Source organism: Phascolarctos cinereus, unplaced genomic scaffold (assembly GCF_003287225.1).
Source record: "Phascolarctos cinereus isolate Bilbo 61053 unplaced genomic scaffold, phaCin_HiC Scaffold_2;HRSCAF=192, whole genome shotgun sequence".
NCBI lineage: Eukaryota > Metazoa > Chordata > Mammalia > Diprotodontia > Phascolarctidae > Phascolarctos > Phascolarctos cinereus.
The window spans coordinates 150,624,514-150,649,294 of NW_027555625.1; the positions used below are offsets into that span (position 1 = coordinate 150,624,514).

Sequence of the window (24,781 nt, forward strand, 5' to 3'; positions counted from 1 at the left end):
GCAGGTAGACCTAAGAAAGTGGGTTGGAGGTTATAGTGACCAAGCTATTTAGTTCGTTAACTCCTCAAATACCTAAGTTTCTTTTCTATGGTTAGTATACATGAATAATTTCATTGATTTTTTTTTTAACCTGAAAAATACATATATGCATAGTCCAGCAAAACAAATCTCACATTAGTCATCAGAAAATGAATGCCTTTAAGTGTTAAGTTCATTATCTCTCTGTCAGAAAGGGTTTGGTGTTTCTCCATTCTTTTGGACTTGTAGTTTATCATTATGTTGATCAGTGTACTAAAGCTTTCAAAATTATTTTTCAATATATTGTTATCACTGTGAAGACTGTTCTAGTTCTGCACACTTCATTTTGCATCAGATGAAACAAGTCTTCTCAACTTCCTCTGGAAATGTCCATTTTGCTATATCTTATAGTACAATAACATTCCATTTCATTCATGTAACACGTTTAGCCATTTCCCAATATGACAATATCCCTTTAGTTTCCAACTTGACTGCCATGAAAGAAGCTGTGAGTCAGTCAATAAAACTCATGCCGGTCTCCTGGGCTAGCCTTTTTCTGATTGCTGAGGACCCTTCTTATCTGCAGGGGATCTGAGACTGCCTGACAGGCTACTATGAAAAGAACTGCTATAAATATTTGCATTTTTCCTCTTCCTTTGACTTCCTTGGTATATAAGTTTATACATACAGGTATATAGCTGGGTGAAAGGATATGCACATTTTAGTAATTTGGGGGGTATAATTTCAGATCAATACCAATAGTACATGTGTATACTTCTTTTCCCTCAGCCCCTCCAAAGCCTTGCTAAGAATGGGATGCATTAATGTCTAGCCCACGTAGGAAGTATAGATTTGAGAACCTAGATGTCAAACTACAGCAATCAGACTCAGGTAGTGGGCATTTCATACATTTAGGATAACAGGATTATTAAAGAGCTAGAAGGGACCTTTAGAGGTTATCTAGTCCAAACCCCCTCAACTTAAAAATGAGGAAACTCAAGCACATGGTGGTAGAGCTGGGATTTGAACCCAGATCTTCTGACTCCAAACTCAGCACTCTTTCAACTACAGACCAGGAGTTCCTACAGCGTTTTTATTTTTTGTCTCCCCTTTGGCGGTATAATGAAGTCTATGGTCTCCTCAGAATGATGTTTTTAAATACATAAAATACATAGGACCACAAAGGAAACCAATTACATTGAAATAGTTTACAAAATATTTTTTAAAAATCAAATTCACACCCCAGGTTGAGAATTCTCGCTCTATAACAAACTGTCTATATAGTTCTGAGTCTTCTCTATATATTCCCTCTCAAAATGTATGTTTTGGGGGCAGACTGTGAAGGTAGTTATTACAGGTATTATCTCCATTTTATGCATAAAGAAACAGGTTCAAAGAATTGATTTGCTGATGTTTAAAAAGTTAGTATCAGAGGAGGAATTTTGAACTCTCTTCTCCTGCTTCCAAGTGCAGCATTCTTTAAATTATGCCATGTCAATGTGATTCGGACAATCGTGACACTGTCAACCATATAATTGAGAGGCACTCCTTACATGGAGCTATCACATGAAACTATAAAGTAAAATGAACCAGAACCAGTGGTTTTAAAGCAAGGTTTAAGTTTAGGTTTTTATAAATGCATCAGTTCATTATTCTCTATTCCATACTTCAGCAAGAATAGCTTTTTCTAAAAAAAGGATTTGAAAGTAAAATTTGCACACCCAAGCCCAATGAATTCTCTGGGAAAGCTACTGCAATCCTCTCTGCCCTGTGCCCACCCCCCCCCTGTTATTAGCATTACAAATATGCAAAGCAGTGTGGCAGGTGCTATATAAATGGAAAGGGAGAGGGCCAAATGCAGAACAGAACCATAGTTAAAATTTCAAAAGTCATCTATCCTTTTCAAAGTCCTACACATTATTGATGCTGTAGAAACTAGATTAGGACATGATTATAAAAATGCCATAGGCAATGGAAAATAACCCACAGAGATGTTACATGTAGCTGACCTTAATAAAAAAAAAGCTATATTAAAATTAAACAACAGAACAACACACATGTCATCTTTATTCTACAAGGTCTTGAGGGAAGGATTGGCTTTAAATATTCACTGTGCACACGTGTGTATATTACACAAAGTAAATGTGAATTTCACACATAGGTGCTATAAAAGTGCTTTATAGGGGTTTCTGTGACAGTATGTCTAGAGTCTGGTTGATATGGGACTGACTGGTTGAGACAAGTGGGAAGGTCATGAGGAATGCAAGTTGTGGAAAGGACAAACCACAGAGAGTGGTTGGGACAGAAAGCACTCCAACCCTCAGGGCTTTATGAAATCTACAAAGTCCTATTATCTAGCCGTCAGCCACATGACATCCTGAGTCTGAAGAAGAGACACAAGTTTCTGCTGTTTCAGCTTTGGTTTCTTTTCTTAGAATGACAACATCTTAATGTTTTTACCTTTGTGTTAAAAGACAGGGCATTAGGGGCAGTTAGGTGGCGCAGTGGATAGAGTACCAGCCCTGAAGTCGGAGGACCTGAGTTCAAATCCAGCCTCAGACCAAACACTTCACACTTACTAGCTGTGTGACCGTAACCCTAGGCAAGTCACTTAACCCCAACTGCCTAAAAAAAAAAAAAAAAGACAGGGCATTAGCCCTGACATGACAGTCAGACTATTATGAGTACGGACATTCTCTTAAAAATAGTCATTTGTAAATCTGTATTTTATTTGTAAGTTAACTGAATGTAATTAAAAGAAAAAAATCATTTCATATCTTTTATACAAACTAACTTGCCATGTTAATCCTGTCCCTGAAGAATTCTAAAACTACTTAACTGGGGCATTTAACTATTACTTTGCTTACACTGGAATACTGATGCAACTGAATTTCTGACAACGAGCTATGAGGAAATGACATCAGACTGCCTAGGCTGTCAACTTCAGTTCCTTTTTCATTGGACATAAATCCAATTAAGTTTTACTTTACTTTTTTTCTGTATCAAACAATAAAGGACATTATCACAACTCATTCCCAAGAGGTTATTATTTATTCCTAAGAAAAACAAACTCCATTTTTCTTTGCATCAGGAGTAAAAAAATACATGAGGAAATTATACCTCAAAAAAGGGTCCATCTGTAATTTTTAGGATCACAATGAAGGGGAGAAGGGCAGAGAGACATTTGTACTGGGTTCAACACTACACTAAAAAGAAAAGCTTTCCCAGAGTTTTCAGGACACTGTTATGACAGAACATGTTCTAGGACTCCTTGTCTGATTAATTGTTCACACTTCCATCTAGGCAAGAAATGCTGGAGAAGAAAAAGAGAAATATATTAGAAACAAAAATGAGTCCTGAACTTTAATGTAGACATAAGGTCATATATGTAATCAGTGTATACAAGTTGGGTTATGTTTTTGTCCTACAGTATGAAACTCAAAAAACATTCCATGCATAGTCCAAATGTGTCATCTTTAATAATAATAATAGTAATAAAATAACAAACCACTGTTTGCCTAGCCATTCTTCTACTATGGGACATGTGTTGCTTTCAATTTTTTCCACTATTACAAATGGAACTGCTATGAATATATTGCATGAATAACCCATTTTTTTTTCTTTTTAGTTATTTCTTTGGGGTATTTGTTTCTTAAAGTGGAATTACTGGGTCAAAGAATAAAAACAATTTTTAGTTTTTGTGACACATTTTGAGAAAGTTCTCAAAATCTAAATAAGTTTACAGTGCCATCAATAATGCATAAGCATACCTGTTTCTCACACATCCTTACTAACATTGGATTTTATCTTATTATACAATAAAAACTTAAATTTGCATTTCTTTCATTGTCTTCAGGGCTATGCACTTTTCTATGTAAAAGACTTTCTTTTAAAAACTACAGTGTGAAGAAAGGAAAAACAACCACTGATTCACTGGATTATCAAACAATATCAACAGTTTCAAAACCAAAAGCAAAATTTATTTTAAATTTTATTCAGTTTTCACTGAACAAACTTAGTTCCAAGTTGAGATGTTTCCAAGTAGAAATGTACTAAATTTTGGTTTTTAGTGAGGAATTCAATGAAGTAGCCTTTCATTGCAAACCAAAAAATTTGCTAGACTGGATATAAATTTGAAGTAAGACACAGCACATTGACTTTATGCATAACAAAATTATGCAGTAATGTTTTTGTGGGTTAGAGGGGACAAGCCCCAATAAAAGGACCCTGATTCTTGTCTTCTTTCTTTACCTCATACACAGACCTTGAGTCCCATTACATTTGGTTAAGTTGTAATGTAACTTAACAAGGAGACAATTTTTCTCCTTGTCATGTTTTGATTTAAGAACTAAAAGTATTGGGTGGAGGAGGACAGGCAGGTAGGCAGGTAGGAGGTTGTTGAAACTTCTGAGATGTAACTAGCCCTATATCCACCCTAGAAAGAGTACTCCTCTCTCCTTACTTCTGCCTGAGTGAAGGTACCTTTAGATCTGCCTAAATAGAAGAAAGGCACATTAAAGGTACTAATCCCCAGGTATTCTGAATTAGGGAACACAAGTAAATCGGAAAGAATTCTTCCCTCCCCAAATACAGGGACTTGAGCAGAGTAAATCAGAATCATAATAACAGTGTATATATAATTAGGAGAACAAAAATAAATACAGGAATCACAGTAGAATTATGTACCCTAAAGTTCCCTTCCATTACAAACCTCAAAGTGCCACATAAGCAGAAAAGATTTTGATAGCTAAGAAAAATCTTACTTATTTTAGCTTTAACTATATAGACCTGGAAATCCACCACGTCCAAAAATGAGTTCACGAACATATCCAAGATGCCCCCAAACATCAAGTGAACTTTTAAAAACAATCAATTTTTATTAAAACCATGGGCTTAGTGAGATCTAAGAAACATAGGAATAGTTCCATAATGTCTGTTAGACATTAGGAGAACATACCATTCATCATAGCAAAGCAAGTTATAAGAAATGACATTCTGGGAACAGAAATTAAACTTTTGCTATACTGCTTCGAGATGGCTTGATTTTGTCCTAATTCTTGGGACCCAAAACTAACTCTGAGACAAGACATAAGAAATTGAGATCTTATGAAAGCATCAGTCATTCTCTACTTTTTGTACATTTGGCATGGCTTATTCTAAGATAAGACTTGAAAGTAATTTTTTAGACCGCATACAATATGAGTCTTTGGTTGTAGCCCCAACACCAAGTTTTCTGGTTTTCAAAAATGACCATCTTTATTTTAGTGGAGTTATTTAAAACTTAGTAGTATTAGCAAAACTAAAATCTAATAAACATGGCCTCTTATTTACCCTGCCTAGATGAAAACTAAATAAGCCACATGATTGTGAAGCATATTTGCTGTACTATACATATGAAACTATAACTACTAGCTTACTGTCAGTTGGCACTGGCTGGTAAATACCAAGGGAGAAGAAATGAGAGAGATGCTAATTATTTTTCATCTTTTGTATTTCCTAAGTATTTAAATATGTTGTATTAATGTGACCAGAGAAACATTAAAATTAAAGATAGTTTTTTATGTCACATGTTATTAAATGAGATAATGTTTATAAAGCAATTGGCATTATAAATGCCAGAAACTTATTCCCTTTCCCTGTTACTAATATGAACTTCTGTATTTGGGTGGAAAAGTCTTAAGACTTTAAGGCACATCTAGATTCCTTATAATGAAAAATTCAGTGCAAATTTTATCACCACAATTTATATTTTTCTCCCTTTTGTTTTTAACTAATATCATCAATTCTCAATATCTGTATTCTTTTCCCCCTGGAAATTCTTGGTAAATATTTCCATTTGAGGCTATAAAACTATCCCTGAAAAACAGAAATTCCTTTACCAGCTGTGCTGTGTGCACCCCCTTCCACTGCTTGTTAAAAATGCACATTCTGGATCTATTATCATATGGTTTTGTTGTTCTTGTTATTAATGTGGGCTATTGTGTGTATAGCTTTCCTAATACTGAACCAACTCTGAATTCCTCATATAAATCCAACTGGTCAGAGTATATAATCATTATGATATGGTTTCTATAGCCTTGGTGCTAAGATTAAAATTTTTTCCATCAGTTTTCTAAGGGTTCTGAACTATAGCAGCGGTTCTTAACCTCTGAAGTGTCATAGACATCTTTGCAGTGGTGAAGCCTATAGACCATGCTCAGAATGTTTTTAAACATATAAAATAAACTACATTGAATTACAAAGGAAACCAATTATGTTGAACTATATTGATGACTGAAATATATTCATGATATGTGTGATAAATATGTTGATATATAATACATTAATGTCAATATATTTACATAGTAATTTATAGTATATGTTTATTTTATGTATGTATGTATGTACATACACATATACATACAAACAAGTTCCTGGACTCTGTGTTAAAAACCTCTGGTCTACAGTTTCTGTGAGATAACACTCAAAATGAAGAGACACATTTTCAAATATAGCTAACGTGAGATTTTGTTTTGCTCGGCTAAGTATGTTTATTACAAGAGTTTTGCTTTGCTTTTCAGTGAGATGAAGAGGTAGGAAGGAGAGAAAATAAATACTTGTGAATTAGAAAAATAATTAATTAAAAATGTATATCTCTCCTGCAGTCATTTCAAGACAAGACAAGAATTCTCACTTAACTTTTTAAAAATGCTTCTTAAGTTAAGGCTCAAGTTAACACTGGGGAACAAGCAATAATAATTTACTCCATGTGAAGGTTCTGTTGATTGTCTATGATAATAAAAATCTGCCTATTCTATGCTTTATTATTATCATTGATATTAAAGTAGATCAAGGATTAATATTCTTTTTCCACTATTTGCAACATTTTTTCCCAATTCCTAGAAAATGTAAAACAGGGGAAGATAATTATAATACGTAGGTCTTAAATAATAATCATAAAAGCCAGGCTTAGTGCCTCACTGTTGTGATTGCTTTTCTCAGTCTGTATTTTTCTAAGATATAATGCAATTTGTGTTATTATAAGAAATACCTGGCTATTTTTTTTCAATAAAACTGAAGTCCCATCATCAACTTCAAACTCTCCATAGTCTTTTAGACACCGCACCTGAAATGGAAGAACCTCAAATTTTTTATTCAAATTACACTTTTCTCATTAGTTAATTAGATACTACTTTATACAAACATTGCTCTGTATCCCTCACCACTCCCTTACTTCTACCCCTCCTCAACTCAACTCCCAATGGCCCAATCTAAAGTTGCCCGCCCCTTTCATTATGTTCTCTGAAGTACATGCTCAGTAGGTAACAAACTTGCTTTCACCTTAAATATTTTAGTTTCTACTCCTCTCATTTCTGGCTCCCACTGAGACCTGATGACACAGCCTCTTTGGCCTCCCTTTCCAGCACTGGTTATACCTTCATCCATTCCCCTCCCCCACTCATTGGTTGAGGTGGGGGAGTTTGAATCCTCCTTGTTCCTCACCCACTTCAATGTTCTCCCTTCACCTCCAACACACAGCAACCTCCCCTCCATTGAGGTTAACTCAATTTATGTCTACCACCCAATCACAATTCTGGTAGCTAACCTGAAAGGGGTGGGCATTAGCACCTGAGAGGACTAGGAAAGGATCCTGCAGAAGGCAGACTTTGAGATGACAGTGAGGAGAATGAGCAAGAAGCTCTTGACAGTAAGGCCAAGCAAAGCAAAAGAAAGGGAGCTCTGCAGTGAGCTGTGCCATCCCGACACCAAACAAAGGACACTGGCAGGCAGGAGAAAAGGGTGGGGTGAGGTAGAAGAGAAGCTGTGGTGAGGGCGCAGAGCACAGTATAAGGCAGGAACAGGAACCAACTGGGATTTGATCCGGTTCTACTAGAAGGTCCTGATCCACTGACTTGGGAATGCTAGTAGCATACTTTTCAAAGGATTGTAGATTTACAGCTGGAAAGGAATTTAAACATGAGATAGCACAACCCTTCAAGTTACTGATGAGGAAACAGGCCATGGTAGGTGACCTGCTCTAAGTCATAATACTGACTTTTATAAGCTTTTTTTTTTTAATGAACTCTTCCACAGAATGTTAAGTATGCTCTCTGGCAATCTCTTAGCATATGGAGAGGTGAGGGATTTTCTTGTCAGCTCTTTGCTAACCTCTTGGCTGGAAAGAAGAATGTACAGAGGGGATTCTCCCAAGCTAATGAAAGTCCTGATGATGTGAAGGAGCAGGAAGTATTTTACTTCCTCTGGGAGGACACACAATCCGATGAATTGTGACTAGGAATAAACTACTTTGTCTTCAAGCCACTGGAGAGCTTTATGGGATTTCTCCCAGTTGGATTTCTCCAACTCTCAAGGGAAGTCAGAGGCCTTTCAAAGTTTTCTCTACATAATTTGTGGCACAGCAGGTTGAGAGCTCGCCTCAGAGCCAGAAGGCTTTCGTTCAAATCACTTAATGTTTCAACTCTCTCAAGTCACTCTATCAAGACTGTAAATTACCAAAAAGTTGTTACTCTTCATTGGTTTCTTTTTCAGACATTCCCTAAATTACTGACATCACTGATCTGAACAATAACAAATTTACCACACACTCAATAACTTCCTTATAATTTTCCTATGACATTCAGCCTAGACTATAAACTACAGTTTGAAAAATAATACTTCAGAACTGAAGTACTTTAGAATAAGCCTCTAACATAGACGGGCACTTGGAAAGTTGCACTTACCTCAATATACAGGCTTTTAGGGGGTTTCATATCTTGTGTAATATCTAATCCTTCATCTCCACCCAAACATCTCATGTATGTAGCAAGAGACTTTTTATAGCGATTGAACCATTCAATCTGCAAGCAAATAGAAATATTAATCTTGCAATTATATGCGAAAGATAAACCTCCTATTCCAAAGAAGACAGAGTTTAACTATGGCCTAAGTGAAATGCAAACCAGCTCCTGGACTCTTAGGAAACAGATACACTTTTTGAATCATGACCCCTTTTAAAATTCTGTGTCCTAAAATATGACCACTAGACATGTTTAGAGATGGAAGTTCTGAAGCAATTAAAACATAAAGATCTCCCTCTTGGTATTTCCTGCCTTCTAATTACTGTGATTTGACTGAGAGCAGTAAACAGACTTCCAAAGGAATACTAGGAAAAATAAAAAGGAATTTTGATAATGGAGAACAGTCAGAAGGAGGAAAACTTAACTTCATTCTGAGGTGAGAAGCTAGTATTAAACTGCACATAATCTACCCAGCAAAAATCAAGCATGAAAGAAAAATCACTAATAGCTTTAAAGACCACAGACATCTATTTGTATTATCTCCTATTTGGAGGACTTACTATTCACGCAGGCAATAAGACAATTCAAAACAGGAATTCTTAGAAAATATTAAAAAGAAGTTAAGCTTTTTAAACTCTTATTTTTAAATAAGGCAACATTTTTAAAATAAGGTAACATTAGTGATTTAGGAGCATTAGGCTGTAACTTCTACACACAGTATGTGCTTTCAACAGGAAGCATCCTTCATTAAGAATTTTACTGGCATTTGCTCCCTGGTGATTGATGTTAGTCCTTCATTTTAGCTTTGCCTTGGCTATTCTATGTTTTGCTTTTTACTCTTCAGTAACTAGATCTGAGTGATACAGAAACACAACCATGAGAATCTACACCAGCTGGTATTCTTCAGTGAGCTGTCAAAAATACCCAGAAATTTAAATAATTACCAGTGACTTCCTGCTTAGCCATTAAATTTTTTTTTTCTTATCACAGGCTTAACAACAAACACGAACATTTCAATATACAAAGAAATGAAAGCATATAATGCTTAGCCCATTCTGAAAATATGCTTTGGTCCTTAAGCCTAAATGGTTACAAGAAGCAGAGAAGCATCCTTTAGTATATTTTAAAATTAAAATGAGCGATTCACATAATAACATGTAGTTACTGTATTTGTGGAGATCAGAGCCCTTTTGTAGGATTCTTTAATTTTTATTCTGATTTTTAAAAATCCTTAGTAAGAAAATAACGGCTGGTGGTGCACTGCTAATTGATCCACAACTACTCTGGAAAGCAATTAAAAGAAAGTGACTAAAATATCCAAACCCTTTGATCTAATGTTCCCACTACTAGGCATATATCCTAAAGAGGTCAAAGATAGAAAGGACCCATATATGTCAAAATATTTACTTGTAGCATTATTTTTTGCAGTAGCAAAAAAATGGAAACAAAGTAGATGCCTATTTAATGGGGAATGGTAAATAAATTACAGTACATGAATGTAATAAAATATTACTGTATTCTAAGAAGTGATGAATATAAAGAAGACCAAAAAGAATGAGAAAATTTAAATGAACTGTTACAAAATGAAGTAAGCAGAAGCAGGATATGCAATGATTATAAAAATATAAATGGAAAGAACAAAAAATATTGAAACCAAAAGCTATATAATTGTAATGATCAAACTTGGCCCTGATGAAATGATATTACATATATTATGGATTCAACTGATATGTTAGTTAATTTTGCTGAACTTTTAAAAAAATGTCCTTTTTTATTCCTTCTTATAAGGGATAGGTTTCTCAGCAGGAAAAGACAGGAGGATATATTAGAAGATTTAAAACAAATACATCAATACATTTTTAAAAGGAAATTGGTGTGTGGCAGCTAGGTGGCACAATGGATAGAGCAGTGGCTCTGGAGTCTGGAGGACCTGAGTTGAAATCCGACCTCAGACACTTGGCAAGTACTACCTGTGTGACCCTGGGCAAGTTACTTAACCCCAACCCCCCCCCAAAAAAAAAGGAAATTGGGAGCAGGCATTAATAATCTTTTACGAATACAAGTAAAAGCAGTAAGATACACTGTAGTTCATTGCAAAATGAGTCACCTACACTATCTGGAAAAATTCCCCAACAATATGTAGTCATTCAAATAAATTATTCTAGTCACTCATCATAAACATTCCTCCTATTACTCATTTCCCCAAATTAGGAAGGGTTGTCCTCAAGACTAGAAGAAACTTATGCCACATGTGAAATTGACTTACATAAGACATATGCAATATGAATGGGGGTGTGAATTTACAAAGTTGGATATAAATGTCTTAATTTTCACTATTGTCTGATAAGACAATTAGCTGTCATCTAGTGATGACATATAGATCACACTAATTTCAATAAGTAAAAAAGTAGAGATTTCAAAATGGCAGAATCAGATCTAACATTCAGGTAAAGTAAGTTCATTTTATACTGTTACTAGAAAGTGTTAACTCAGCTATAAAATGATATAAGAGGGGCAGCTAGGTGGCCAGCAGATGGAACGCTGGCCCTGGAGTCAGGAGGTCCTGATATTTACTAGCTATGTGACCCTGGGCAAGTCACTTAACCCCAACTGCCTTGCAAAAAAACAAATCAAAGCCCCCCCAAAATGACATATGAGATGAAAAAATTAAAACAGAACCCACCAAAAATGCAACCATTTCATAGCTACATGGTAAGCATGAGGAAAAGGTTATCTAAATGCTTATTTATATGTTAAATGGCTAAGACAAAGGAATATATTCTATAGTGAATCATTATCAAAAAACATAGAAGCTATGTGATATAATGTTCAACCATCCCAATTTTCATTACAAATAAACATATCACTTACTAAGGCAAATATACATATATAAGGCAGCAAGGTGGTGCATTAGATAAAACACTGGATCTGGATGCAGGAAGTCCTGAGTTCAAATGTAGCCTCAGACACTATCTGTGTGACCCTGGGCAAGTCATTTAACTTGTTTGCCTCAGTTTCCTCATCTGTAAAATGTGGACAATAACACCCAGGGTTGTTGTAAGGATAAAATGAGATATTTGTAAAAAAACAAACAACAAAAACCAAAACATTTTGCAAACCTTAAAGTGCTACTTATATAAATGCTAGTATTATGATTATTTATTGAAACGCTTTGGAAAATCAAGTGAGATGTGCAAAACCAACAGAATTAATCAAATTCCATCCATACCTCTAAAATCTTGTTAATTATTCTTAATAAGCAGTATAACCAGCCCCGTTTTTTGAACTATAAACCAGGAGAATTTTCCACATATAATCTTGTTTTCGTTTGTTTCCATAAAGTATACTGTATAAATTCAGCCTCAGAATTGCTTACTTATAAATGTGAAAAATGACCAGCAACCATTGTCTTACTAGGATAATACAGTCATATAATCGTGACAACAGAGCTGACTTACTTCTTCAGCTGACATGTGAAATCTCAGTGTGTTTGGTAAGACACTGCCATATTCCCACCTGAGAGCTCTAATCCGAAGCAATCGATCATACCTAGAACATTAGAAAGATATTCAGAATTAAAAAAAAAATTATAGAGAAACAGATTGACCAAAATAACAAGAACTATGAAAAACAAAACTGGCAAAGAAGAACTAGTACTATCAGATCTCTACAGGCTTAGATGCACCCTTGCTCCCCTGGGTTTCTGTACTGACCTCCACTTCTCATATCAGGGTCCTCTGGATTTCTGAAGGTCAGAGCACTGGGTCTTCAAGCCTCCCTGTGACATATTAGGGCTGTGCTGGAGACCTCAAGAGTCCCTGGGCCTTGCGTGTACTATCTGAACCACTGAGGGGGTTGCTACCACACCATGCTGGTTGTGGTATCCAAGGTTGTTACCCCGGGACTTTCTGACCACCTTGTGGCTTTCTGACCTCCCCAGTCTAACTTTCTAAGGGAGTCTTCTGTTCTTGCTTCCTCCATACACAATGCAGGCTACATGCGTCTGTAGTTGAGCTGGGAGGCTGGCAGCTTATCAGTGCTGGCTTGGGTAGTGGCCCTTTTTTCTACTGCCTGTGGGCTTCTGGCTTACTTTTGGTGCAATTATGGAGTAGAAAATGTTACTTACTGTAGTTTCTAACTGATTTCTTGATCATTGTTTGGTTTGGTACCAATTTGGGGTTTTTGCTGGAGGAGGTTTGTGGAACCCAGGTAGTCTTCCTCCTATTCAGGCAGCCATCTTGGCCAAAACTAATAGAATAGGTTTCCTGCCCCAACTCTCCCCACTTAGAAGCCATCTTCAACTTAGTTGACTTTTCTAAAACATAGGTCTGACCAAGTCACCCTCCCATTCAATAAATGCCAACAGCTCCCTATTACTGACAGGATAAGATACAGAATTTTCTGTTTGGTATTTAAAGCTCTTTATAATCTGGTCCCTTCCGACCATTCCAGTCTTGTTATACTTTACTCCCCTCCATGCACTCCGTGATCCAGCTATTTTGATCTGCCTGCTGCTCCTCACACATGATAGTCCATCCTCCATCTCTAGGCCTTTGGACTAGCTATCCCCCCATGCCTGAAATGCCCTCCATCTTCACTTCTACCTCAGTTTCCCTCGCCATCTTGAAGAGTCAACTCAAATGCCACCTTCTGTAGAAAATCTTTCCTAGTCCCCCCGACCTGCTGGTAAGGACTTCTTCTCTTATAATGCCTTTCATCTATTCTATGTTGCTATTTACATATTTTTTTATATGCTGTCTCCCACGTTAGTATAAGAGCTCCTTGAAGGCAGCTCTCAGGTCTCTGCCTTTCTTTAAATCCTCAGTGGAGAGCACAGTGTCTGGCTCACAATAATTAATAAATATCTGTTGACAAAATAAGGAGAAACAGGTAATCTAATATATTAGTTGCTTTAAAAATCTGCAATTAACAAACACCAAATAACATGAGCATTTCCATATACAAAGCAGAACAGAAAGATTATAAATGCAGTCTCAAATTTGCACCATGCATAGCTATCTAATATGTCATCGCATTTAGAAGAGAAATATGCAGTAGGAATCAAAAAACTTACCATACCTTCCAAACTAGCTATCTTACTACAACAATTATATTCTAAAAGCATAAAAAGAGAAAGGTGGGGGGGGAGGGGAGTCTATCTATACAAATGTATTCATACTGGTTCTATTTGTAACAGCAAGAAAAAAGGGAAACAATAGTATGTCTAATAATTGGAGAATGAAGAATAAATTATGGCTTATCAATATAATGTGCTATGTTGGCCTTCAAAAACAATAAATATGAGACATACAATGGTTTATGAAAAAAATCTGCATAAAATGATGCAAAATAAAAACAACTAGACTGCATTCCCAATGACTACACTATCAACAAAATTACAGATAGATAAGAAAGAAAACAAAGCCCAAAGTAGTGGAACTTTAGACAGACTTAGAAGGGAAGGGAAGGGAGAACAAAAACACATTTGGCTTTTTTGGTTCTACCTTGTAAAATGCTTTTCATGTAAGATTTTCATGTTTTATGTAAGATTTTACTACCTTGTTTTGTATATACTACCTTATATTATACTTGATTAAAATTTTTTGTTAATATTATCAAGTATATAATTTAAAAAAATTTTTAAGGGTATTCTAGCTCTTACAAATGAAAACAAATAAATTAAGGACTAGGAAGGGTGGCGCAACAGCAAGAGTAGTGGATTTGGAACTGAAGGACCTAGAATCCAGACCTAGCTCTGCTATTTACCACCTGTGTCACCTTAAGTTACCTTAAGTAACTTACCATCTCCAGACTTTCGTGACCTTGTCTACAAAATGAGGGACTAATTGATCTTTTAGGTACATTCCAGTTCTAAATTTATGAACCTATGATGAAAGAGTTGGAGGGCTTCACCTATGAAATCACATGGAAAAATTCTTTTGCTTCCCTGATACAAGAAAGAAATCTGTATTCTACAATGATCTAAGACAACTCTGAAGGACTCATGATGAAAAATGCTATCCACTTTCAGAGAAAAAAACTGATGGAGTTTGAATGTAGATTGAAGAATTTTTGAAACTTTATTTTTCTTGAGGTCTTTTTTTTTGGTCTGTGTTTTTTTTTGCAACACGGCTAATGTGGAAATATGTTTTCCATGACTGTACATGTATAACCTATATCAAATTGCTTGTCTTTCAAGGAGGGAGGGAAAAAGGAAGGAGAAAATTTGGAACTCAAAATTAAAAAAAAAAGAATGCTAAAAATTGTTATTACATGTAATTGGGAAAAAAATAAAATATAAACTCATAACAAGACATCTGCATTCTATCTATAAAGGTTGTAAAAACAGATTAATTTTCACCAAGAAACTTACAAATATGCAACTATGCAACGTCGATTTCTCAGCAAAGAACTATGTCGAAATTTGATTGTCGGAATTAAGTCACTTCTTCCATCTGACTTAGTCTCATTTCTGATAATAAAAATTCAAAGGAAAAAAAGGAAATTATATACATATATATTTTAGAGTAAGAAGTATATATTATCCAATGACTTTTATTTAAACTGTCCCTTCACATCTACCTCCCAAGCAGCTAGCCAGCAGTGGGCCAAGCTGTGGTTTCTACCAGACATTTATCTTAGGAGTTGGTTTGGGTTTTTTGTGTTTTCTGAAGACAGAGGAGGGGAAAGGAAAGCTTTTTTTTTTCCTTTTGTCAAATGGGAAATTTGTTCTCAAGCTGCGGGGCTGGTATTACTGCCTTGTTTAAAGTATTTCATATTTGTAATATTTACAGAAGCTGGGTCTGTGTAGGGGGAGGCGGGGAGGGTTGTTTTTATACAAGTATTGCAAATGTAGCAGCAGTAGAAAGGGTGGTAGAAGTGCAGATCTATAGAGCCACTGCCATCTTCAGTTCTTGGGTTATCATTTCCTGATATTGTAAGTTATATACAGTGGAAACACACTTGCAATTAGGCCTTTTCAGCCCAGGAATCCATTTTAGAGGGCCCTCTCCATGCGTATCCACCGGAGACACCAGGGACCCTTCATGGTTGACTTCAGCTACCGGGAACTAAAAGAGGTCTTTCTCAACCCTTGAAGACAATCCATCCTTTAATTTTAGATGAAAAAATCCTTACCATTGCAGTAATTTTAGAATGTGATATATTAAAGCATCTGCTGTGTTGTTCACTGCTAACAGGAGTAATATTGGCAATGACTCCCATGGTATATACATTTGTAAATATGATTTCTGGTTTTTTCTGCTTTATACACTGTCTTAACTTTGTGATAAGTGACATGAATTTTATATTAAGCTAAATTTGTTTTCCTGAAACATGGGTTTTTTGTAATTATCAGACTCTGATTTTGGAATGAAATCTTGCAGGTGTTTAAATCACATACTTAAAAGCAAAAAAAAAAAAACATAAATAAATAAATAAATAAAATAAACTGTCCCTTCAATGACAGTCACTTTTAGAATCATTCTATCATGATCAATACAATTAGTCAACTTAAATAATTGCCATGTATCAAAGGCTTTGTAGATTATTTCAACTTTCCTGGCAATTTGCATAAGATTAAAAATGAAAATTAAATCATAGGTCTAAGGCTATACCAAGTAATTTTATTCCACTTAGAATATTCTATCTTTACTATTTTAAAAAACTGTTTATGCAATACAGCACTGTTTTATGCTTTTGTTGCTATATGAAGATAGGATTAGCATTATGATAGAGGATAATTTATAGATTTTTACTGTATGAAGTAATTTATTACTGTGAGAAATGATTATTTGTCTCTTGTTATTAATAAGTAATTATTATATTAGAACGAAGGTTTTTCCCCTTTTCTACCTCCTCATCCAGAAATCAACTAGGGTGGGAAATCTTAGGCATAGATTTATCCAGGCCAAGATCTAATAAGAGAATCAGAGACAGTAAAAGAAATTCTAAGTCTAGGCTGATAGTCAAATTCCTGCTCATTGTGTGTGCTCAGACAGGTCTGGGAAGTGTTGATTCTCCCTTTTGTCAGACAGGTGATATAGAAATTGATAAGTATCTTTGGCAAAGATTTGGGTGACCCACATTATGTACCCCAAGACCCTCATGGTAATATATAGCTCACTCTCTCATTGTAATATCATCCTCTCATTAACTATTAACCAATAAGAGTTGATTGCCACCCTCAGGAACACCTATTCTTCGAAGGGCATATAAACTGTGAATCTACCACCATGAGGGGTCTTTGGTCTAAAAGAGATGGCCAAATGACCACCTTTTTACTAATAAACATGTTGGCCTTATTAATAAAATTATTAAATTACCCAGAAATCATGTTTCTCATAACTTTTTTAAAAAGTCACATTATAAGGACATATTTGGATTATAGCACATCCAAATTTTTGTTGTAAAGAGGTTTTACTTTTAAAAGGCTACAGAGGAAAAAATATTTGGAGTCTCACTCTAAAAAAATATGGTTAGAAACTGGGCAATCACCACAAAACCTCCTCTTACGTGAAGACTAGAACACAATTAAGAAATCAGAGAAAGAACAAAGTTAAAAGTGTTTTTTTTTTACAGGTAATGGGGTACAGAAGTCTATCCTGCTCTACAGGAAAATAGAAGGGGAAGGGGATAAGAGAAGGGAGGGAGGAGAGATAGAAGAGAAGGCAGAACAGGGGAAGGGGTATTCAGAATGCATGCCATCTTGGGGTGGGGGAGGGGTGAGAAATTTGGAACTCAAAAACTTGTGGAAGTGAATATTGAAAACTAAAAATAAATAAATTTATATTTTAAAAAAAGTGTTTTTTTTTTCAGCCTGTCACACTCTTTTATTAGAAATATAGCAATGCCCTTTATTTGGAAGGGGGTGGGGACAGTTTTTATTTTTGGTGAGACAACTGGGGTTACACAGCTAGTAAGTTTAGCTGTGTCTGAGGCACATTTGAACTCAGATCCTCCTGACTCCAAGGCCCCAGCTGTATCTACCGTGCCACCTAGCTGCCCTGGGGATACATTTTATTATGAAAAAAGGAACCAACTGTCACATTTTCTCTACCTTCTAGAAGTCATACATGGTTCCTGAATTGTTCACAAAATGTACTACTATGATTTTTTTTATATATTTCAAATAAACTACTCTTATCAAAGTTCATATAAAGCAAAGACAAAGAAGCTATAAATATATATGCTTGGGAGATTAAAAGCTAATGAATTATTGCTAACAGATTATTTAAAACTACCAACCTCAACACCTTTACCCACCTATAAAATTTTCACCAATCACACCCATGTTTAACAGCAGCATTGAAACATCTGATAACTGTGAATATGAGTAGCTTTAAGAACTACAGTTCTACACTTTGACCTGAGAGCCCACTGCTAGGCAAATTACCTCAAGAAATTATAAAAAAGAAAGAAAATTCATATATATTCATATATCCATTGCAGCATTTTTTGTAGTAGAACCAGAAAAAAAGTAGACTGAAGAATGGATAAACAAACTATACAGGAATGTAATAGAATATTAATGTGTCCTAAGAAATAGTGAAATCATAGAAGGGAAGATTTATATAAACTGATGCAGAATGAAGCAGAGAACATGAAAAACAATATATTAAATGGCTGTAAAATTATAATGACCGAGGTTAGCCCCAGAGAAAAGTTGAAAAAATGCACTTTTTTTTTACATTACCAGGGGAGTATGAGTATATAATATTTAATACACTGTCAGACACAGTGAATGTAATGTATTGGGTAGGTTTTTTTTTTAATAACTACTTCTTTCTTCTTTTTGAATATTCTAAGAGGAAGCTCTCTGGGTAGGAACAGAGGAAAGGAATATATTTGGAAATTAATGTGATATAAAAAACAAAGACCATCAACAAAAATAAAATCAATTATTTCTTTAAAGAATTGTAATTTAAGCACTAATTTTTACTTGCTTATGGCTTCACTTACTTTGGAGTAATATAAATTTCTCTCATAGCAAGGTTGTAAATGAATATTAACTTGCATAGAGGATATAGTGTGATAAATTTCATGAAGGATTATGCAACTTAATGGATGGGTTAAAATTATAAAATTTTAATATAAATTAAAATTATAAAAATATTGATATTGTATCAATTCTTTCAAAATACTTTTTAACATTTTCACTAATACAACACAACTTACACATCAGACTGGTTCTGTTCATACAAAGCTTTCATCTCTTCCAGAACTTGCCTGATTCCATCATCCTAAAATATACAAATTAATTTTGAAATGCATCCTCAAAAGTAAAATTCAAACTAATGTCAAATATTTTACAGGCATATTTATGCACTTTTATTTTACATACACATGTCATCAAAAATCAGTATTCCTACAAAAGCTTTGCAGATGAAGTGACTCCATTAGTTATATGAAACGATACTGTTACAAGGCTTTTATGACAAAATGAAAGTAACAAAGTTTCAAAAACAAATGTAATAGATCTGTAGACTTAACAGTCACCTGACTTGGAATAAGCTTAAATATTTTATATATTTCCTCACAATACCAAATATTAGGTTTTGAAATTCTAACACCATTATATTTGTCTGCTGTATATTTTAAAAACATATTCTCTGGAAAGCATCACCATAACTCTTGAAATTATGTTAACATAGAAAGGATTTCTTTTTTCAGTTCAGCTTTCTGATCAAAATGCCACTAACTTTTGATATCATTGATATCAGTGCAGATACTACTTCACCTACTTACACACAGCACAGTGGAGAGAGGGCTGGTTTTGAAATCAGAGAACAGCTCTGTATTTGAATACTAGCTGTCCCTTTAATTACCTGGGTGATCTTGGAAAAGTCGCATAAGCACTAGAGTTCTTAGTTTCTACATTTATAAAACGAGATGTTTGGCCCAGATGACCTCTAAATTACAGGTTATGATGGGGAGAAATAGTTAAGAATGATTCCTAAAACTGTGGAAAAAATTTACATTAAATTTCTCTGATAAAGGTCTCATTTCTCAAATATATAGAAAACTGAGCCAAATTTATAAAATAAGAGTTATTCCCCAACTGATAAATGGTCAAAGGATATGAACAGGCAGTTTTCAGAAGAAATCAAAGCCATCAATAGTCATATGGGAAAAAAAATGCTCTATTAGAGAAATGTACATTAAAACAATACTGAGGTACCAACTCATACCTATCAGACTGGCTAAAATAAGAGAAAAAGCAAATGAAAAATTGCTGGAGGGGATGTGGAAAAATAGGTATATTAGTGCACTGCTGGTGGAGTTGTGAACTGGTCCAACCATTCTGGAGAACAATTTGGAACTATACCTGAAGAGCAATTAAAACTGCGCATACCCTTTGACTCAGCAATACCACTACTAGCCCTGTACCTCAAAGAGATCAAAGATAAAGGAAAAGGGATCAAATACACAGAAAAATATTTATAGCAACTCTTTTTTTTGGTAGCAAAGAATTAGAAACTGAAGAGATGCCCATCAATTGGGAAATAGGTGAGCAAATTGTGATATATGATTATGAGGGAATACTTTTGTGCTGTAAGAAATGACAAAGGGGGTGGTTTCAGAAAAATCTGTGAAGACTTCTGTGAGCTGCTGGATATAAAGTGAGCAGAATTAGGGGAACATCTTACATAGTAAATGATACTGTAATCAACTGTAAAAGACTACCTAGCTACCCTGATCAATACAATGATCCACAACAATGCCAAAGGACTAATGATAAAAAAAATGCTATTCTTCTCCAGACAGAAAACTGATATACTCTTAAGACTGAAGCAAATTTTTTTACTTTTATTTTTCTTACTTTTCTTTTTGCAACAGCGATAATGTTGAATTGTTTTGTATGACTTCATATGTAAAATGGGTATAGTATTTCTTGCCTTCTCAATAGGTGGGAGAGAAGTGAGGGGAAAGAATCTGAAAATTAAAAAAAAAAGAATGATTTCCAAGTATTAACTTGTGACTGGGTGATGCTCTTAGAAGAAATCGAGACTAGAACAAGATAGATAAGGTTTTTTTAAATTGTTTTTTATTAAATTTTTATTTTGTACTTAAAACTAATTTAAAAAAATGAGCATTTCCATATATAAAATAGAACTGAAACGAGACTGTGAAAATGTGAACCTTTATTAAGGCATGCTTTTTATAAAAGAATATAATAAATACATTTTACTTTCAAAGCTGACCTGCTAGTCTATATTTCCTTATGAATTTCCTTTTGTTCTTTCCTGCATGTCTTCTTTTAAATGCCTCAGTGATACTCTTTCCTTTTTGGGGGGCAATGTTATCCTTAGTCCCTCTCCTCCCTCAAAGTTCCTCCTTTTCTTTGAAAAAATAAAAACAAAATTGTAATAAATAATCATAGTCACAGAAGGCAAATCCACACATCAGTTATCTGAGGAAATGTATGTCTCACTCTGTATCATAAGTACATCACCTTTCTATCAGGAGGTGGGTAGCTTGCTCCATTATCTTTAGGGGGCAATGTTTAAGAGAAAAGACAATGAATTTAGTTGTGAGCTTAATGATGGCTATGAGACATTCAGAGGCAGAAAATGTAGCAGGAAATCGGTGATCTGGGACAGGCTCTTGGGGGAAACTGGGGTTGGATTTTTGGGGTCATCTGCATTGAAGTGGTAATCTAGCCCATGACAAGCTCAACAAAGGAACAGAGTTTAAAAAGAGGAAGGGGACAAAAACAATGACTTAGGAGACACTTTCATCAACTAGTTAATGAAGCTAACAGCAGCTTAATTATTTTAAATTAAGAACTCCATCAATATCTTTGTTCATTATGGCACAAAGTATTTTGCCATTCAAATGCTGAAAACTACCTTATAATAAATAATTTGCAATACAGATTGATTTAAAAGACTATCATGATACACTAAAAACCAACTGAGAATCCTAGCAAGTAGTGGCACTCCTCTGCTCAAGTCTTCAGTGTTTCTAATTGCCTACCAGGAAAAGTCACATCATCTTTGCCATCTATAATCTGGCTCTCTCTTACGTTTTATTACTTATTTTCAAATTATCAATCATCAACCAATAAGCATTTACTAAGCATCCACCGTTTGTCAGGCTAATAAACACCAAGGACACAAATAAAAGTGAAACATTCCCTGAGTTCAAGCAAGTTTACATTTTCAATGGGGAAGCCACATATGTATACAAGCACATACATAATATATGTAAAATGAATACAAGGTAGTTTTAGGAGAGAATGTATTAGTAGCCAGAGGATCAGGAAAAGTTTTGCTTAGAAGATGGCCCTTCAGCTGAGTCCTGAAGGATACCAAGGATTCTGAGAAGCAGAGGTGAGGTCGGAATGACTCAGGCAGGAACAACAGACAGTTACAACGCACAAAAATGACAGACTGAGCTTATCCGCACCCTGAAATAAGTAGGCCCGCATGGCTGGACTGCACAGTATTCGAGGGGAAGTAATGTATATGCTTTAGCTATTCTATGTACCTCAAACATACTGCATAATTAAATGCAGTCATGCTGCTCTAGGAACTAGAAAGTCTTCCCCTTTTCACCTGCTAAATTCCAAATTCAACTCAATGCCATCTTCTCTGTGAAGCATTTCTCTAGCCTCTCACTGAACAATATATAGCAATTAGTTCTGTACTTCTCTAATGTACTTAAGATGTTATCTATTTGTGTCTTATTCCACCAATTGGATTGTAAATTTCATAAGGGTCTGTATTTTATTTTATCTGAACTTCATCCTACAGTGTGTACAACAGTGTTCTGCCATAGTATGTACTTATACTATTAAATGTCTATTGAATTTAACTTTATGGTACCATGTAACACACCTAAATGAGATGTGTGGTGACATGGTAGATCAGTAAGACCTGATTCAAGTCAAGAGAACACAGGCAATCATTAACCTAGTCACGGCCCCCAGGCCACTCTATGAGTCTACAAGTTATAAAATAAAGATTGGCTGATCTGTATCTGAGGAGGGAGTTTCCAAACCAGGAATTCCCTATGTGGACAAAATTATTAAATTTAGTACTAAATTCAATAATATAATACTAAATTCAAAATTATTAAATTCATAAAAAACCTTAAATATAATCCCATTTCAAGTTTTATCGGTAACTTATGTTATCTATTATATAGTCTATTTTAGATAGAAAACATTCAGCACTTAAGATCACATTTGTATCTTCTCTGAGTATTATCTCCCTTTAGCAGAGTAAGAAGTCAATAAGCACAATCTATATTACTGACTGACTTAGAGCTGTAGTGATGATGATGACAATGGGTAACATCTTGGAAGAACTTGGTAGAGTTCCCAGGAGGAAAAAAAGCAAAAAAAGTGAAGTCCAAAGCTAAAGATAAGCGATTGCTCTTTTTCCCATAACTCTTTTTCATAGGTCAAAACACATCTAAATATGTTGCTTGGTGGGTTATCACTAAGACTAAAAGCCTAGCTTTTGAGAATAAATTGCATGGATGAATCAGAACTTTCCCCTTCTCCCCCAACAGTCTTCTAATAAAAAAATAAACCACTAAACTAAGACTTAAAGAGTCATATCATAGGTTGTCAAGGGCTTTAGGGATCATCCAAGACTCCAATCCATCCTTTAAAGTCTAATTCAGAGTTCACTCCTCCATGAAGACACCTATAATTCCGTATCTATGTCTATATCTATCTTTCCATCTATCCATGCATGCATCCATCCATCCAGCTCTTCAGGTATATGCCCTTTTGCTGATACAGACACTGACAACAGAAATGTCAGAGCCTGGACTAAAAAAAAAAAAGGACCTTTCTATTGCTACTGCTTCCTGGAATAATTAGCCAAGAAAAAAGGAAATCTTAAGGACTGATATTGCTGTAGAGATATACTTAGAGGCCTAGATACAACTGATCTATACTCTCCACCGTCTTTGTCTTCATTTATTTGGTCACTCTTCTCTTGTACCCATTCCATTATTTTTTAGTCCATCCCCTTCACACCTCTTCCTTAAGGTATTCCCTTCCCTTACACTCTCATCTCACCTTTCATCCTCTCCTTTCCCTTGGTCCTTTCCCCAATCCAGACTCCCTGCTTTGTTCCCCATCTATCCCTCTTCCAGCTCTCCCCTCCCTTTGAAATCCTTTTTGACCAAGCCCCAAGCGCAGTTCCCACCTTCACTCTCCCCCAATCCTTGGCCCAACCCAGGCCCAGACCTCTCCCAAGAACCACTCCTTAGCCCAGCCCCCGTCCCCTCCCTTCTACCAGCCACTGGCCGTCGGGATTTCACTTTATAAGCCTACTCTCCCTTAGCTCCGAGCTTGGGATCTAGCTCCTCCTCTCTGCCACTTTGGCCCCGCCCCCAGCCCGGCTCCGCCCCGCTTAGACCCCCGCCCCCTCCCTCCACCAATCCCGCGCCCCCCCCAGCCGCGCCATCATTTCAACCCAGCCCCAACTCCGGCCTTACATTGAAGGCTGGCAGCTGCCCGTCGGGGGCGCGGTGAAGCTCGCGGATGAGCTCGATGGCTTTCTCGCAGAACATAGCTCCGCGCGCTCAGGCCGCGACACCCACAACAGCTTCCACTCGCGCCCGCCTGCAGCAGAACCCGCGCCGCCGTGCGCAACGCTCCTCCCTCCCTCCGACCCCGGGAAGGCGGCTTTGGCGCCAAACCCACGTTGGCCAATAGGAGCGGAGAAGAGGAGGGGTGGTGCCCCAGCTCTTGCGCCCTCCCCTGCGCTCACGCCCTGCTTTCCTTGGCTTTCCTACGGGTTTTGGAGAGGGACACGATTCCTTGGACTTGAGAATTCTACTGCTAGTCATGTTGGTCTCCGTTCTCAGCTCTTTCCAGGCCCAGGATTCTGCCCCGGAGCCGAGACATCGGAGCCTGTGTTTGCGGCCGTAAGGGGAATCCTGCCTCCCGAATTTGTCCGGAGGAAAGGCAAGCAGGCTAAGGCAGGATTTAGGCCCCTCGGGCTGTCGCCTGTGTGAGAGGC

At 36.1% G+C, this 24,781-nt stretch overlaps 1 protein-coding gene across 2 annotated transcripts; it reads right to left on the minus strand.

Annotated features, from left to right (window-relative positions):
- Positions 1-3,050: 3,050 nt before the first annotated feature.
- GINS1 (GINS complex subunit 1) lies at positions 3,051-24,445 on the minus strand. 2 transcript variants are annotated; one of them, XM_020987380.2, is made up of 7 exons: positions 24,255-24,445; positions 18,972-19,036; positions 15,169-15,267; positions 12,254-12,344; positions 8,739-8,855; positions 7,049-7,123; positions 3,051-3,331 (listed from the first exon to the last, which is right to left on the minus strand). In XM_020987380.2, the coding sequence occupies exons 1-7, from the start codon at positions 24,327-24,329 to the stop codon at positions 3,263-3,265; spliced, it is 591 nt and encodes a 196-aa protein (XP_020843039.1). In that variant the 5' UTR covers positions 24,330-24,445; the 3' UTR covers positions 3,051-3,262. The 2 variants fall into 2 exon arrangements, with proteins under 2 accessions (XP_020843039.1, XP_078005812.1); XM_078149686.1 differs by lacking the exon at positions 24,255-24,445 and adding an exon at positions 20,617-20,700.
- Between the last annotated feature and the right edge of the window lie 336 nt (positions 24,446-24,781).